This window comes from Thalassophryne amazonica, chromosome 23 (assembly GCF_902500255.1).
Source record: "Thalassophryne amazonica chromosome 23, fThaAma1.1, whole genome shotgun sequence".
NCBI classification, from domain to species: Eukaryota; Metazoa; Chordata; class Actinopteri; order Batrachoidiformes; family Batrachoididae; genus Thalassophryne; species Thalassophryne amazonica.
The window spans coordinates 9368353-9387087 of NC_047125.1; the positions used below are offsets into that span (position 1 = coordinate 9368353).

Genomic DNA, 18735 nt, shown 5'->3' on the forward strand with positions numbered 1-18735 from the left:
TTTCCTTCCCACTGTCGCCAAGTGCTTGCTCACAGGGGTCGTTTTGACCGTTGGGGTTTTTACGTAATTATTGTATGGCCTTGCCTTACAATATAAAGCGCCTTGGAGCAACTGTTTGTTGTGATTTGGCGCTATATAAATAAAATTGATTGATTAGGGAGTTTTCTCTAACTGCAGTCACCACTGTGCTTGCTGATGGGGTGGGTAAGGTTCCCAAAGCCCACCTCTCCTACCCATTGTCTATCTCTCCCTTTACTGGAAGAAGCTGATTAGCTCACTCACGTGCGCAACCAATCAAGTACTAACAGACATCTGAAGGAGCTCTTCAGCTTGTGGTAGAAAAGTGATGAGCTGAAAAATGGATAAGATAGGTGGTTCTTGAAGACCAGTTTGAGAACTTTGGTTGGTTTGATACTATGTAAATTAATTAAAGGGACACAAACAACAGCTGGACTGCTTATTTTTCCTTTCACCAAACAAAACCCTCAATCCTGAAAATCATGTCAGCTTACACGCTGCATTTACAGAGAAGTTGAGAAATCAAAATCAAACCAGACATTTCATCCTACAGGCGACACAGAGACACAGAGGAGCCAGAACCAAACCACAGCCCAAAGCCAGCGTAGAGAGGTTCGGTGAAGGTGCAGCAGAAGGTGTGGATGTGGATCAGAGAATCGGCAGCCACTTCATAGAAGGACAGCATACCAGCAGGACAGTCCACGAACGCCGCAACTCTGTGAGTGGGCGAAGAGGATCGGCGAAGGAATATCTCTTTGTTGTTGTGACAGACGGAGTAGCGATAGGCATCACAACAGGATAGACTCCAGGACTGATCATTTAGTCCAAACCTACAGTAATCACTGTCTCCTCTGCTGCCGTTTGCTGCGTAGGTCACCACAATATCAACGTTTCCTCTCCACTCCACCTCCCAGTAACAGCGACCAGTCAGACCAGTTGTACACAGGACTTGAAGGCAAAGGTCAAATGTCTTTGGCTGATCAGGGCCTGATGGAGACTCTTCCACGTGTTCCGCCTTTGTATTGTTGTCAGACAGCTTTAGATTTCGGTTCATTGCGCTTTCATCCAGTGTGAGTTCACAGAAATCTGTTGGACACAACAAAAAGCACAACTGGAGTTATCAATTATTTAATTTACTGATTTTTTTGATCTCTGATGTGACATGATGTCAGTGGTTGTTTCCACTCATGTCAGCAGAATGTAGTTTCACGTCAGAGTTTGTGGTTAACATTAAGACAGATGAATTCTTAATCACTGAATTAAACTAAAAACACACTTACATTTCCTCAGACCTGGTCTCAACCACTGGACTCCACCAGGATCCACCCTGAAAGGAGGACGGGGCAAGTCAGATTTAAAACTTTATTTGCTATAAATAACAAATGTTTTATATTGTTTATACTTTAATACAAAAATTTTAAGGACATAAATTAGCTGTTTTCCTTTAACACTGTGTCTGTTAAAGGACACGTCGCACATTTTTTAATGTCCCAGTTAGTCATGAATACTTCGATGTTGGCTTGCTAAGTCTATCTGCGCACATGCGCTAGTAGTGGTCTCTGATGTATTTTATTGCTAAATATTTCTCTCCCTGAGCGATTTAGCAGGTGCATTTCCGATAAAAGTTTTACTCAGTGATTCTCTGCATTTCCTGACGTGTGACGTACATTTTAGAATGAGCAAAAACATCCCGACGGCCAACGGACAGAGTGAAACGAATGCGGTTATGTCTGATAATTAAGCTTCTGCGCTTTCATTTGAAAGTGATGGCTCGGATTTACAGAGAAGACGACACACTTGACCCAGAAACTAACGTTTTCAGTCTATTGGATTTTGGAACCTAACGCACCATTTTTCACAGGCTGCCTGGACACGCAAATGTATTTCTTACATTGGATAAAGGTACATACATAAAGATACATTATTTTCAGGAGATAATGTACTTTCTGTCTAATGTGCCACAATTGTGACAGAACTTGAGCTGAAGGCAGAGCTGCTGTCGGACATTATTCTCTGGCAGGTGATCACACGCGTGAGCCATACCTGAGGACTTGTGTACCTGGACGTGTTCTCTGGCTGGCGATTGTGCAAGCAATGCATGTGTGGGGGCTTATTGGTGTGGACTTTACATTCTGAAATCTTTACAAGTGGCATAGTGGCATGTTCAGTTTTTTTCCCTGTTTTGTAGTGTTTTCCTTTGTGAAGCTGGTAGGCTTTATTTTTTATTTTACTTTGAGAGAGACTGGGAATTTGGATCCTGATGTGTGTGTGTGTGGGGCAGAGCACACTGTTTTTAATGCAGATGTCTCAGCTGTTTTTCTGTCGTTTTGAACGTGGATGTTTAATGTCTCCAACATTTTTCACAGTTAAAGACAACACTTGTCAGCATTTTTGTTTTTACAAGCTGCGTCTATGACTAATGGCCGTGCAGGTGCACTACATCTTCTCACGGCTTCTGTTTTACCGTGACTGCATCAAAATTAAGTTATCACTTAAAAAAAAAAAAGTCATTATAACACGACATCATATGACATCAACAAATAGCTATGGAGTAGTACTTTGAAACCGATCATGGAAGTGTACAAAGTAATCCCGGTGGATCATCGGATGGTCAGTAAACAGCCTGAATCTAAATTGCTCTGATTTCAGGGCGACATGTCCTTTGATGTCAATGGTAAGCAACAATTCCCTCATAATACTAAGACATACGCAAACAAATTTTTGAAGAATGTTGTCTTATTATCATTATTGTTAAGTTACAAAAATAGAGATTTTTTTGTCCATACTGCACAAACTGTGTCCGTACAGACTATAACAACTTTTGAGGTATCACGCTGCTCTCTGGTCTTGGGAATGTGCTTGTAAGGATTATTCTTAATAGCTTTCAGTTTCAGCTAGCTGCTGGTCAGCAACCAAAACATTTGGGCTTCAACACCCAAGAAGTCAACCACGGACCACATTCTAGATCTGCGAGTACTCAGAATTCAAGCGTGACTATTGGCAGTGCTTTTCATATCGTATGGCGATCCCCAACAAGCTGCTGGACATCCTAGCCAACCTATATACATACTGTGAGTGAAGGCAGAGAGCGGAGGCAGAGACTCAATTTTTCCCAGTGAAACTGGTGTTCATCGAGGATTTGTTCTGGCTCCTACTCTGTCCACTGCTTGCGTGGACTGGGAGCTGGGTAGGGTTGTGGAAACCAGCGACTTAGGTGCTTTTGTTAGCAAGAAAAGGTGTGTTGACTTTGACTTCATGGACGTTGCTGTGACCTCGGCGGTTGCATACTTTGTCTCAGTGAGAAATCAGAGTGTCTGGGTTTGTGATTGTCCTGGATCAAGGCAAAGATCCAGGCTTTCAATGACTTCCTGGAGTTGACGAAATTTTCGGGAGTGACATTCATGTCTTTGAGCTCTCATCCATTGAAACTGAAAGATGACAAGAAAGAGCTTACAGAGTCATGATGTTGGGGACAGAGATGGTTAGCAATGTGGATAGCTTTGTCTCTACGTTACTGGTACTACCTTTCTTATTGTATGGTGTGAAACTTGAATGCTAACAAGTGATGTAAGGTGATGACTGAAGGATTTTCGTATTCAATCTCATTGGAGCGATTACTTAGACTAAGATGAGGAGTACCACTTGTATTCTGAGGGAGCATCAGCTTCACATTATGGCCAAGTGGCACGATCCAATGCACAGGTGCCTGGGTGTTGAGAATCCCAGTAGCTGGAGAAGGCCAAGGGGATGCCCAAGATTCACCCGGCTGTGGTAGATGGCTGGTTATTTTAGACATGTGGGGATGGACCGGCTATCTGCCTGGATAGTTGCTATCCAAAACCAAGGCCATTCCACGTTGTTGTGGATGTGGTAAAGTGTAGTACCAGACCGTCTTCCCAGACTTGACTTAACATATTGCACATCTTTAACCAGGAGACCTCAGGAGGAGGATACGCACAGTGACAACACGACTGAAATCAGTCAGTCAGTCTGATCACAAATGCTCCAAGCAGCCTGAGAACGGCAGAGAATCTTATGCTCAGACAAAAAAAATTAGCACCCTGTGAGTTATTAAACTAAGATCAGACTCATAAACTAATGGAACACTTTCCCAGAAAACCCCCACAACTTTTTTTTTTAGATCTTCCAGGTCAATTTAGTGACTTATCTGAGTGGTACCAAGTGTACTTGGGTGATTCTTTAACTACGGGCACTATTGGCCTTGTAAATGTAATTTCCACCACACCATTGCCTTACAATATAAACGCCTTGGGGCAACTGTTTGTTGTGATTTGGCGCTATATACATGTGCTCTGATGTCAATGTTTATCTCCATAGAAACTACCCAACAATCTTTCATACAAACTGTTTAAAGGGACATTACAGTCTTGTGGTGGAATTACGGCAATAGTGTGGACAACTACATTTTGTTTAAAAAATTTACAACAGTTGCATGACATGGAATACCCCAATTATTGTTTTGATTATTTTACTGATATTTTATTGAGATATTTTAAAACATTAGAAAAAATGTTTCTTTACCATTCATTTTTATCACTGAAGATCAAAAGTCTGGGTGTGGGACAAGCACAAAACGGCAATATTTGCATATAATGATGCTGAAAAAAGGTGAAAAAGTCATCATAGACTACTAGAACAAATTTCTTAACACACGTTCATTGTAAAGATAACTATAAAAAGTGTGAAATTTCCCCTTTTTTCTGTTTTTCATACAATACGATCAAAGGACATAAGTGCCCGTAGTCTAAGAATCACCCACTTATGAATCCCCTTGTGTTCGAACAACGTGTTTGTGATGGACAATCCCTGACCAACACAGAAGTCAAGTTTTCAAGTTTTGCATCAATGTGGCCATTGAAGGCTCCCAGGAGCACTGAGGAGTCCCTAACAAGATCCCACTAAGAGCCTTCAAGAAGGCTGCTGTTTGGTACATAGGCACAAACAGTCAGACTCTCCTCTGCATTGAGTTGAGTTGCATCGAAAACTCCAAAATAATGGCACTCAGCCTGGGAATTGTGAGGATATCCACACCTGCCTGGCACCTCTCACCTTGGACAAGTCCAGAGAAATTAAGAGTTCAGGTTCTACAGAACTTTGGTTCCAGAGTCCACACTATGAGAGGAGGTGAGCACAACTATCTCTCTTGCTGGTTTTGTGCTACCTCCCACACAAGGCCCTGCTCCTTTCTTCACCAGAGACGTTTCCACATTCCAAGAGTCAAGTACCACAACTTGGTTTTTTCAGGTCCATAACAACTGTGGGATTAAATGTTTCCACATGGAGCTCCTCTATCAGACCAAGTCTCTGCCTGAAGAATCTCACTACCTGAGAGAGTCCAGAGTCCAGAGTGGATCCTCCAGTCCAGCAGACAGCAGCTTCACTGTGTCTCCTGGATGGTTGTAGCTCAGGTCCAGCTCTCTCAGACAGGAGGGGTTGGAGATCAGAGCTGAGGCCAGAGAAGCACAGCCTTCACGTGTGATCAGACAGCCCGACATCCTGCAGACACACAAAACAACACACACAGACTGTAAGGACAGAGTCAGGAGGTCTGATTCATGGAACTGTTGCACGCTGATGAGTCCAGACCTGAATGTTTTCAGTTTACAGTGTGGACTCTCCAGTCCAGCAGACAGCAGCTTCACTCCTGAATCCTGCAGATCGTTGTTACTCAGGTCCAGTTCTTTCAGACGAGAGGACTGAGAGCTGAGAACTGAGGCCCAGAACTCACAGCTTGTCTCTGACAGATCACACAAACTCAGCCTGAACAGAAAATAAACAAGGACAAAACTGTTCAATTACAGCCATTTGTATACATTGTCCCTCCATCTTCAGAGCCCATAAGTAATTGGACAAACTAAATATAAGAATCTTTTTTTTTATATATACAAATTAACAAATTTACAGCCAGTTTTACTTTGGTATGTCAGGCGATGGATACATAAACCATCTCCAAGTCACTGAATAATCTTGGACTTCATTTATGCCATCATTAAGAAATACAACCAGTATGGTTCAAATCATGGGAGGTCCTTGATGGGGCTTGACCACCTAACACTTGGACCCGCAAACCACCCACACCTGACCCTACCAATAAAAGAGAATAGTCTGGGACAAGGCAAAGCATTTATATAACTTTTTTACCCTAATTGTTAAGATTACAATTTATTTCCTATATCATGCCTGAAAAAAGCCAAGTCATAATTCAGACACCGGTAAAATGGATGATACCATTTCTAATCCCTATCTGAAGTCTTATCTGCATACCTCACTCTTTTCATTGTAATGGGATGTTTTAATCTATAGTCTGATGTGTGGAGAAAGCCAAAGGACACTGTTGTAGGTTAAAGTAAGTAGCTATGTAGTCAATGTTAGCTAATTTCTAATGTTAGACTACGCTACGCTATCCCACAAAGCAGCTGGTACATGGTAAGAAAAGAATGTCCTGGAAAATTCCAAAAAAATATGAGGGATATGCATGAAAACATTTGGAGTCTGAGAGGTCATGGCTTTGTACAAAGATATAATCTGGATTTGTTTAAAAAAAAGTCTGCCATTGCAAAATAGACATTTTTGCAGTATGTGTGAGTAAGCGCATATGTGTAATCTGTTAACATGTTTGGTCAAAGGACAGGTATGATTTCATAGTACCCCTGAATTGTGTCCCTACTACTTGCTTGCTAACTTCTAGTATGTATGACAGTAATGATAGGGTTGTATGTACTAACTGACATCATGTACATACTACGTATTTGGACAATGTAGGTATGTAATGTTAGCATTAAAACACTGATGTTGAGTGATGTAAATGAGGTCCAAGACATATTCAGTGACTTGGAATTGCACGAAACCTAAACCGCATGTTTAGTATGTCCAATTACTGAGGGGCTCTGAAAATGTAATTAGGATTTAATTCAAAGGATTAAACAAAAATAAAGTTTGAACTAAAGCATATCTTGACTGTTACATGTCAGTCGGGCTGCCACGATTACATCGACTATCAAAATCGTCGGCCACTAATTTAATAATTGACCTCATCTTTATTTTTTGTCTAAGCTTTGTTTTTTCTCACAGCTGCCGCTGTACCTTCTGCTGCCTTTCTGTCCTTGATGCACATGTGCAGTAGCTGAAATACGGGTCAGTCGTGATGTCACCGGAAAAGTTATGTCCAAACAATATCATGGCTAGCCGCCAACGGAGCTCAAACGTTTGGGAGCATTTTAATTCAAATTAAAGAGAAAATGTGCAATGAAAAATGTGCAAGGCAGAACTTGCCTTCTGCAGCAGTACAACGGCGACACTGGAGCATCTGAGAAGGAACACATTGCGGCTGATTCTGATGAAAACGGACAGTCCTCTCTGTAAGGCTAATTGCTAGTTAGCCGCTAACTAACATTAGCTACTTACTTATATTGATAGCTGTAAACGTTATTATTAACAATGACGATTTCATTCACCTTAGCCCACATTATGTGCTTGCTGCAACGTTATAACAGCATGTTATAACATCATGTCAGAATAGTAAATGTTTTATGCTGTTTTCAAAGATTCAAGGATTCAAAAGAATTTTATTTAATTGCCAGTAGGAGCAGAAGTCGCCATTAGGCGCCCGGGGACCAGCTCCAGATGTACATCCCTGCCTTGGTCCAACAGCAGGGCTGAGCAAATCAGACCGACCCATAACAAACGACACACAACACACATAGGCCGGCCGGTACATAAACACATATTAAAAAAAGCACACATGAGGGAAAAAGGAGAAAAAAAAAAACTCCTCATAGCCGCTGCATTACACAGCAGCAATGAGGAAAAAAAACCCCATCAGCACAGAAAAACAATAATCACACAGACGAAGACGCAGGACGACAACGTGTTTCTAACGTGTTAATGTTTTTATAATGTTTTATAATGCTACATTACAGTGATAAACAAATTACGTTCCTCTTCAATGGACGTCTTTGTTACCAACCAACAACATGCACACCTCAGCAAGCAAATATCCTGACTGAAGCAACCGTGAACATGTCGCTGACTGACATGAACCCCCTGTCCATAGGCTTGGTGAGGAAGGTTTCATTGTTTTTATTTTTCAGTTACCACTACCTTGAAGCTAATGATGGTTATATAGGAGCAGCTGCATGCTGGAACATTAAGCCGCAATTTACTACAATCCCATTCCTCGACTAATCGGGGACTAGTTGATTAGCAAAATAATCGTTTGTGGCAGCCCGACATGCCAGTGTAACATCACACTGTGGTGGAACAGAGGGAAATTACAAAATACAAGTTCTCGAGTAAGACGATCGATGCAGCATTAATCCCTGAACAATTATCTTACATGAACAATTTAAATAACCATAAATCTTTTGACCAACAATTAGAGAGAATGGTCCCAACCAAACTGCATTTTTTTTCCACTAGGTCAACCTTAAAATGTTTTTTAGTTAGTTAACCCCATAAAAAATATGAAATACAAGTCATCACTGGTCTTAAAAAAAAAAACAAAAACCTTGTGTGCCTGTGCACTGTACACAACACTCACACAAGCAAACAAACCTGAAATTTAGGGTTCAATCACCAGCACAATTGTCACTCCTCCCTACTCCACAGATCTGGCAACAGGCTCCCACAACACAATAAGTAAGTCTGAAACTTTCCTGACTTTGTGAATTATTTTGAGACTTTTGTTTTTTGGCCTTTTCCTTAGAACTGGGCTGCTTTTTAAGTATTGAAAATTATATTACAATTTAATTTTTTTTCTTTTTTAAAAAGGAAAATAGTTGATATATTAATTGAGAGGAAAACAAAAATTGATTCAGAAATAATGATCTTGCTATGGAAATTAGTACACAATCTTCATCTCAGAGATGCTGATAAATCATGAAATCTAAAATTTTCAGAAATACCTGAAATCATTTGGATAAACTGTAGTTTGTTCTGACCTGAGACTTTCGAGTTTACAATGTGGACTCTGCAGTCCAGCAGACAGCAGCTTCAGTCCTGAATCCAGCAGCTGGTTGTTACTCAGGTCCAGTTCTCTCAGTTTAGAGGACTGAGTTTGCAGAACTGATGACAGAACTTCACAGCTCCTCTCTGACAGATCACAGACACTCAGCCTGAAAACAATGAAGCACTGTTTGTAACTGCTACATCTACGACCAGCACGGGTGGTGCCTGCAGCAGAAACACGTGAATTCTAAGTCACAGCTGTTACAGAGACACAAGTGGGGAGGGAGACGGCTGCGAAGATAATGGGTGTGACAGCTAGACCAGACCTGGTGGCTGAATGAGGAAGTACTGTAAAGTTTGAGGACTAGGAAGTTGGCCAAAAAAAAAAAAAACACAGGAAAAACAAATTGGTTAGTCTGCAAGCTGAAGAAAGGAGACAAAAATATGGGGCAAGGTGAAGACATGTAACAAGCTGTACATGAAGTTGTACTGACAGGTGAAGAGCAGGTTGTGAAAGTTGAAGTGGTACTTTGAGGAGCTGAGGAATGAAGAAAATGAAATGCAGAAAAGGATGGGTGGTGTTGAGACCGTGAATGAGGAAGTGTGATAGCTCTGTTGGGATATGGGTATCCTCCGCACCTGTCCACAGGTCCAAATGCCGTATATTAGCGATAGGCGACTCATTACCTGCAAAGTTAGATTGGCTGATGTTAAATGTTAATCTAAGGCCATAGCATCCGACATTGAAGTGTCTCATTTTTGGGTGCTGGCATCACGTAATGTTAAACTACCGACTCACGAACATGACACCAGTTATAGCAACATTATTGTCCTTGTTGGCATCAATAACGTCAGGACTTGTGACCTCATCTCTTTCTTGCATTCAATTGTCTCTGGGGTACCCACCCAATGAAGCGAGGAGGTCTACAGTGGGCTTGTGTCCCTAAATAGGTGACTGGCAAAGTTATGCAGAAGACAGGGATTTCGTTTGATCTCTGTTTAGTGTATTGCTGCAATGACCTGGAGACAAGCTACTGAAAATAAATGAACTGGCCCTCTTTCTGGGGTCACTGTCGGTTGCTGATGTCGGGCAGCCTTCCCCATACTGGGAACAAGAATAAGCATTTTAAAAGAAAGGTGATACTAGGAAATTACAGCAGGCCTTGGAGCAGATGATTAGAGAGCCTGCCAGGTTTACTCTCAAGGTGGGTGTGGAATCCAGTGGTTTAGTGTGGAAATTAAGGCAGGACAGCCACTACGGTGAAAGTAGAAAATGTATGAAAGGGAAAAAGACTATCCTGTATCCATCAGTTCTTAAAAATGATTTTGCCATTTCCGCCAACGAAGTTGGACCGAGGTTATGTTTCACCTGTTTGTGAACAGCCTGCAACCCACTGGTACTTATGAATTTTTTTTTTTTTTTTTTTTTTTTTACAGAGGATTCATATCCCAATAAGCAAGAACTGAGGTCAAAGTGAAGGTCAAAGTCAGAAAAAATCTTGGAAAATTGGAAAAATCCCTGTCGTTTAACATTGAACAAATTTTCAAAAATTCCTAACTTTGTCAAAAAAGATCTTTTTTTTCACATTTGATAGCATTCTGTAGGATGGTATCCTTTATCAACTGACAAAGTTTTATCTGGATCTGATCCGGATTACAGATTTAAATTTAACATTGAAAACCCAATTTAATATATATTTTACATTATACCTTAAACAAAATGCCCCAATCACTCTCATATTTGAAAGTGAAGTGCAGACTGGTACTCACTATCACCTGACAAAGTTTGATCCAGATTATAGATTTTGTGAACATTTGAATTTAATATTGAAAAGACATTTGGTGTGCATTTTGCATTATATCTCAATCAAAAGTGCCTCAAACACTCATTTGTGACAATGAGGTGCAAACTGGCACTCTCAAAGAATAGAGTTGAATAGTTTGATACGCATCTGACCAATATTGTGGATTTAGCGGATATTTGATTCTTTTAACATTGAAAAGTCCTTTTGATCTGTATATTTTGTATTATATTTTAGCTTATAAAAAGCCACCTCTAACAGGACTTTGACCTTGAAAATGTTTTCCAATGTAACAATTTGTGTAATTACAAACTCATGAAGGTTTGTGCTTTGAGTGCGGTGCTCTCATTTTGAAATTTTGAATTGTAATGTCAGAAAAAAATAACCATGACTAAAATCCTACTCCCCATGCCTTGATATTTTTCTGACTTTTGAAAGTCTGATTTAAGACATTTAAATATCAATTAAGGCCGTATTTTAGATGAACAAATTACACTACTACTATTTTACCAGAGCAAGTTGTGAAGTAATGTTGTTATAAATAGTAACTGCTGTCTCCATGGAGTGATTCAAACAGCAACTGAAGCGGTTCAAGGAGATCATTAAACCACAAGCTGCTGTAAAACAATCATTTCTAAAAAAAAAAACAAAAAAAAAACAAAACAAATTAGCAGAAAGGTAGATTCTATACCAGTGAACTCTGATCTTGGTTGGGCTTTTTAAGAACAGGTCTAATCACTGCACATTTAATTTGTACATGTCGAGCCAGCTGCAGCACCGTCTGTCATAGCTAACAACATAGCCAGTTCTGTTTAAGTTAACGTTAATAGACACTTGTTTACATTTGTTGTTATATGTATTGTTACGATCATTATTGTAAGGTGTAGCGACACTATCGTGCTTTATACTCTAGTTATCGGCTTTATGTAGCTTTTTTTGGTTAGCAAAGTGTGCTAGGCTAGTTATAGGCTTTAGTTTACACAGTTCTTGAATAGATGTCAATAGATAGTATATAAGTTTGGGGTTTCCATTAGAAAGCATGTAGAGTATGGAATTTCTATAGTAACTATCCATAACGTAGCTAGCAGGGTGAACTTTAGATAGGAACCTAATACATATCATAGTTTTTGTTTCTATAATAACATAACCAGATTTATATCTTAGCCTATTAGCCATAACTTTGTTTTACAACAAGTCTACAGACTAGGTAGATGTTTATTTCAATCTTTTTCTGTAGGAACATTTAGGTTTCAGGTACTAACATCTATAATATTATGTAGTTATGATATTTCTTGTATATGTTGTTTACTGCCCTGTTTGTGTAAATGTCACTTATATATGTTCTGTCCATATTCTTGGGCAGTTTGGGTGAGTAGGGAGAGTTCCCATGGGATAAAACAAAGCTTTTAAACCTACCATCCCTGGTTCTCAAGCCCAGGCACCTAGGTGGCTCTGTTCCTTCTTCTTAGTCTTTTTTTTAATATTTAGGAGTACCTTAGTATACACTAGTAGAGTCCCCCCCATAGATTTGGAATGTATAATAGAAGATATACCTTACTGAAATTTCAGGCAGAAGCAGGAAATGGCTGTTCGTGGCACGATAATTTTCAGCATAGTGGGTCCAAGTAAAGACCACCTGAATCACCTGAAACAATTTTTTGTTGAAATGAATCAGAGTCGTGTGTTTTTAGCATTATCCTCAATTTGCGACAGCATAACAATTTTAATATTGTATCAAAACCTGTAAACATTAATTTTCCTATCAGAATTACTTATAGGATTCACTCAGTCTGATTACAGTTTCTGGGACATTTTTGACCAAATCTTCTGTATTGCCTTTTCAAAGTATTCCATGAAATGTCAGACTGTAAATGGCAAACGGCGTATGGGTGGCTGCCCTTGAATAACATTGGCACAGTGTTAAAATAAAATTTGAGATTATGCTTGTGTGATTTTTTTTTTTTTTCTTTTTTGCAAATCAGGTCAGTACTAAGAGCCCTTTGTGCAGAGGTGGTGACCAAGCGGTTAAGTGCACTTTTTTCTAGTAGTGAAGGTTTCCGGTTCTGGCCCATTCTCCAATATGGATCTCCTTGAACTGCTATAATTGCCGTTTAGAACTTATCCCTCCACAGAGACAGCACTTACTATTTACAACATTACTTAAGAACTTGGTCTAGTAAAATATGGAGTACTACAAGAGTCTGTATTAGGCCCTCTCTTCATCTCTCTTTACATAACACCTCCTGGACAGATACGGTGACACTATGGAATTACTTTTCACCATTATGCTGATTACACTCAGCTTTACATGCAAATAATTCTCTCAAAGATTCTTGCATTCAGAAGGTCAAAGAGGAGGTTTATGGATGAGGTGATGGAGGACACGCAAGATGTTCTGCTGTGGCAACCCCTAACAGGAGCAATTGTAGGAAGAAGAATTACAATTAAAAGAGAAAGAATTCGAAGATGAAAAAGAATTAGAAGAAGATGAAGGATTAGCAAATTTTCCCCCAACTCACCTCTAGCCAATTGTCCACATGCTTTTAACTATCTGGACTATGTGGTTTCACGCTTTTGTTTTCGCAAGTCTGAAGTGTGTTGAAACATCGTGTTCTTAATTCACATTGTTGAGCTATTATTATTTCTACGTATTTTTTTATATAGATACTGATTCACGTGGACTTTGTATCATGCAGCACTTTTTGAGAATACACCTCGTACACTTTTATCCACTCTTTCAATCTTATTCCTAATAACAATTTAAGGCAAACAACTTGAATAATTCTGCATAAAAGATAAAAGCTGACCTGAGAGTTTCCAGTTTACAGTGTGGACTTCCCAGTCCGCCACAAAGCAGTGTCACTCCTGAATCCTGCAGCTCGTTGTGACTCAAGTCCAGTTCTCTGAGACTGGAGGACTGAGAGCTGAGAACTGATGACAGAACTTCACAGCTTTTCTCTGATAGTTTACAGATAGATAAACTGCAGAGAGGGAAAAAAAAAACCCTATGAATTTTCTTTTTTGACAAAATGATAGCACTGAAGTGATTAAAAATATCAAAGTATCCGTGTCCTTACAAAGCTTTTTTAGATGCTTTGATCACTGGCAGCAGCTTCAGAAGAGTCTCATGTGAAGCAGAGTATTTCTTGAGGTCAAAAACCTCCAGACATTTTTCTGAAGACAGCAAGATGAAGACCAAAGCTGACCAATGAGTGGGAGACAGTTTTTTTCTGGAGAGGCTTCCTGACATCAGGTACTGTTGGATCTGATCTACCACTGAAGAATCCTTCAGTTCATTCAGACAGTGGAACAGAATTATGTTTTTCTCTGCAGAGAGATCTTCACTGAGTTTCTTCTTGATGTAGTCAATTGTCTTCTGATTGTTCTCTGAGATCCTGTCTGACTGTGTCATCAGACCTCGCAAGAGAATTTGATGTGTCTTCACGGAAAGACCCAGAAGGAAGCGCAGGAACAGGTCGAGGTGTCCATTTGGACTCTGTAAGGCCTCATCCACAGCACTCTGGTGAAGAAGTGTGAGCAGAGGTTTATCTTTCAATTTTTTAGACCTTCTGGATGTTGTTTGGTCTTTTGACAGCAGATTGACGGAAGACTCGTTGAAGGTCAGATGGACATAAAAAGCAGCCAGAAACTCCTGAACACTCAGGTGGGTGAAGCTGAATGCTTGGTCCTGGTAAAGAACTGTCTCCTCTTTAAAGATCAGTGTGAACACTCCTGAGTAGACTGAGGCTGTTTTGATATCGATGCCACATTCTGTCAGGTCTGATTCATAGAAGATCAGGTTCCCTTTCTGCAGCTGCTCAAAAGCCAGTTTTCCCAGAGACACAATCATCTTCCTGCCTTTTTTGTTCCAGCGAGGATCTGTCTCAGGCCCTCCATCATGCTTCATCTCCTTAAGTTTGGACTGAACCACCAAGAAGTGGATGTACATCTCAGTTGGCGTTTGGGGAAATCTGGTCCATCACTGCTTTCCAACATGTCCTCCAGAACTGTAGCCGTGATCCAGCAGAAGACTGGGATGTGACACATGATGTGGAGACCATGTGACATCTTGATGTGGGAAATGATTCTTCTGGACTGTTTTCTGTCTTTGAATCTCTTCCTGAAGTACTCCTCCTTCTGATGGTCTGTGAAGCCTCTGACCTCTGTCACCATGTCGACACACTCAGGAGGGATCTGATTGGCTGCTGCAGGTCGTGTAGTTATCCAGAGGCGAGCAGAGGGTAACAGGTTCCTCCTGATGAGGTTTGTCAGCAGAACATCCACTGAACTCGACTCTGTGATATCAGTCAGGATGTCACTGCTGTGGAAGTCCAGAGGGAGGCGACACTCATCCAGACCATCCAAGATAAAAGTGACCTTAAATTCTTGCAAAATGCAGAATCCTGCTTCTTTAGTTTCAGGAAAGAAGTGATGAAGAAGTTCCACCAAGCTGAACTTTTTGTCTTTCAGCACATTCAGCTCTCTGAAAGACAATGGGAATAAGAAGTGGATATCCTTGTTAATATGACCTGCAGCCCAGTCCAGAATGAACTTCTGTGTTAAGACAGTTTTCCCGATGCCGGCCACGCCCTTTGTCAATATTGTTCTGATTGGTTGCCGTGTATGAGCTGAGGCTTTGAAGATGTTGTCATATGTGAAAGTTGTTTCTTTTGTTTCGGTTTTCCTGGGTGCTGTTTCAATCAGTCTGGCCTCATGTTCATCAGTGACGTCTGAAGCCCCGCCCTCTGTGATGTAGAGCGGTGTGTAGAGGTCATCCAGATGAGTCGCCTGTCCGGTGTTGGAGAGCCCCTCAGACACACACTGAAACATGTGCTTCAAGTTACTTTTAAGTCTATGCCGGCAAAGCTCAGCACGAGTTCCTAAGTGAACAAGAACACACATCAGATCATTTTAGATTCACACAATAGAATTCATACATGAATATAGTCAGGTACACTCATTTGGGTCCACAAAAGGTTGGACAGTAACAATTTTTGTAATATTGCCTTGGAACACCATTCAATGAAACAGTCTGTATGTGCCAATCTTTAAGCTTTAATTTTGCAGATAAGAATACTGCAGAACCATTTAGGAATTACAACCATTTTTATCCATCATCCCTTGATTTTAAGGGCAATATGTAGAGTTCATGACAGGGAAATTGAGACGATCAACAAACCCAATTCCAATGAAGTTGGGACGTTGTGTAAAATGTAAATAAAAACAGAATACAATGATTTGCAAATCCTCTTCAACCTATATTCAATTGAATACACCACAAAGACAAGATATTTAACGTTCAAACTGATAAACTTTATTGTTTTTGTGCAAATATTTGCTCATTTTGAAATGGATGCCTGCAACATATTTCAAAAAAGCTGGGACAGGGGCAACAAAAGGCTCAGAAAGTTGTTGAATGCTCAATGAACACCTGTTTGAAACATTCCATAGGTGAACAGGTTAACTGGAAACAGGTGAGTGTCATGATTGGGCATAAAAGGAGCATCCCCAAAAGGCTCAGCCGTTCACAAGCAAAGATGGGGTGAAGATCACCACTTTGTGAACTGCATGAAAAAAATAGTCCAACAGTTTAAGAACAATGCTTCTCAATGTTCAATTGCAAAGAATTTAGGGATTCCATCATCTACAGTCCATAATATAATCAGAAGATTCAGAGAATGTGGAGAACTTTCTACACGTAAGCGGCAAGGCCGAAAACCAACATTAAATGCCACAATATTGTCGGGATGCGGAACTGTCAATTTATGAGACGAGACGCACAATTCGACAGAACACCGGCTGCGCATGCTTCTAGCTGTTAGTGCTGTTAGGTGAGAGCGAGAGAAAGTCGCGTACAACCGCCGCCACTGAAATACGTGAATTTAAGCTACCATACTAAAGTGTTGATGTGGATTCTGATACAGAATTACTGTTTCACATTTGATGGATTACTCCATGCACCGACTGCTATAGCAGCAACACTGCGTCACAGTTAGCCTCGCCAATCGAATTGCCTACAGAAAAATTAACCGTGCAAACAATGGAATTGGATTAGAATGAAAATAACCCCTTGTGTCTGATGATTTGCAGACGTTCATGCTGTTATACGGTCGCTAATAGCTGTTTTTCAGCTCCGCTAAGGTGTCACAATAAAACTCCTTTTTAAAGCTCAATTTGCAACAGTGTAACTAGCATGAACATCGGCAAATCAGACACAACAGGGTCATTCCCTAAGCTAAATACATTTCCCAGAACAATTTCATCCTATACAGTACACAAATAGTCACATTCAACCCTGTCAAACACTTGACACTTGGAGATCACCACCTCAGGGGTGGCTGCAATATTTTTAGAAGAGAAAATATCCAATAGTGTATGGACATTATAGAATAACTGATGCCCCTTTATACATCCAGTTTTTGTATGAAATTATAGTAGGAAGAATACTCTCCAAGAGATGTGCCAAAGACTCAGCATGGATTTTCGCACCCACATTCATTAAGGAATAGATCTTTATGAGCTGCAGTGATTCAGATCTTTGTCTTTTTTTTTTAAAACAGACTTATGGAGGCTTGTCTTAAGGTAGGAGGGAGAGATCCATGTTTCAGAGATTCAAAATAAACATAGTAATAGTGGTGCTAATTTAGTCCTAAATCTTTTAAAGAATTTGACAGGAAACCCATCAGGGCAAGGGGCTTTATTATTTTGCATACTTTACATAGCAAGGATGATTTCCTCCACCATTAGTGGTGTGTTAAGTTTAGCAACATCTGGGCCTGACCCTGAAATTGAGACCATCTAGGAAAGAATTCATTGCCATGGAGTCAGAGGGTGATTCTGAGGGATTAACATTTTTCTCATACATTTTCAACAAAAGTTGCAATGTTGCAAGTTTTTTTTTGTTTGTTTATTTGATTGTGTATTGAAAAGAACAAAATAAGTGAAAAACAGATTCAACAATGATAGGGTCAGTGTACAAAGTGGCTGATCAGTCTTTTATCTGAGGGATGAAACACAAACGCTTCAGTGGTTGTGGTGAGATCAAATTCAGTCTGTCACTCAGCGCACTGTTTGAATAAATCAGGAGATGGGCCAGCAGCTAGTTGTTGATCCACTTTACTGATATTAATGGAGAGCTCTTGCAACTTGGCTTTATGGGTTTTATTCACATATGGCAAGTAAAAGATGATCTCACCCCACAGGTATGCTTTTAAAGATTCATTCTGGTTAACAGTAATGAAGTCATCAACTGAGGCTGAAATAAATTCACTGAATTTATTATCTGACAGAAGCAGAGTACTGAACCTCTAAAGCGCTGAGAACCGGGGTTGGGGATACAACAAAATATTCAAGAAGAGAGGTGCATGATCAGAAATAACAATGGAATTATATTTAACTGTTGACACAGGAGAGGTGATGGTCAAGTGCTTACGGCGTTGGGACCAGAAAAAACTCTGTTCAAATCCCAGCCTGGCTGGAAAAAAAAAAAAAAAAATCACTAAGGGCCCTTGGGCAAGGTTTGTAATCCCCTATTGCTCCCGGTGTGTAGTGAGTACCTTGTGTGGCAGCACCCTCACATCGGGGTGAATGTGAGGCATTATCTGTAAAGCGCTTTGAGCGTCTGATGCAGATGGAAAAGCGTTACATAAATGCAGTCCCTTTACCATTTACATCTTGGTGAAAGTGGCCTGTGGGGGGGGGAACTGAGCTTGTGGGGGTCTGGTGGAAATACTTCATGCAATTTGGTGCAATTTATAATCTAAAAGAGCTATTTCTCAGTCCCATGTTTGTCATAAAACCATATTTTCCCATATCGGCAAGATGACAAAACTATTATACACAGTTTGTCACATGGATGAGAGCCCGGTGTTACTACTATTCCCTAAAAGTCACATATTTGCATTGGACTGTTACTATTCCCTCTACACATTTATCTAAACATTTGATT

At 40.3% G+C, this 18735-nt stretch overlaps 1 protein-coding gene across 1 annotated transcript in view; it reads right to left on the reverse strand.

Moving 5' to 3' along the window:
* Nucleotides 1-443: 443 nt before the first annotated feature.
* LOC117505042 (NLR family CARD domain-containing protein 3-like) overlaps nucleotides 444-18735 on the reverse strand; it is a 44173-nt gene continuing 25881 nt past the window's right edge. The window contains 8 exon segments of the mRNA XM_034164572.1: nucleotides 444-1104; nucleotides 1299-1345; nucleotides 5365-5535; nucleotides 5626-5799; nucleotides 8979-9152; nucleotides 13595-13768; nucleotides 13865-14744; nucleotides 14747-15667. Coding sequence (XP_034020463.1) covers nucleotides 566-1104; nucleotides 1299-1345; nucleotides 5365-5535; nucleotides 5626-5799; nucleotides 8979-9152; nucleotides 13595-13768; nucleotides 13865-14744; nucleotides 14747-15667 — 3080 coding nt within the window. The 3' untranslated portion in view covers nucleotides 444-565.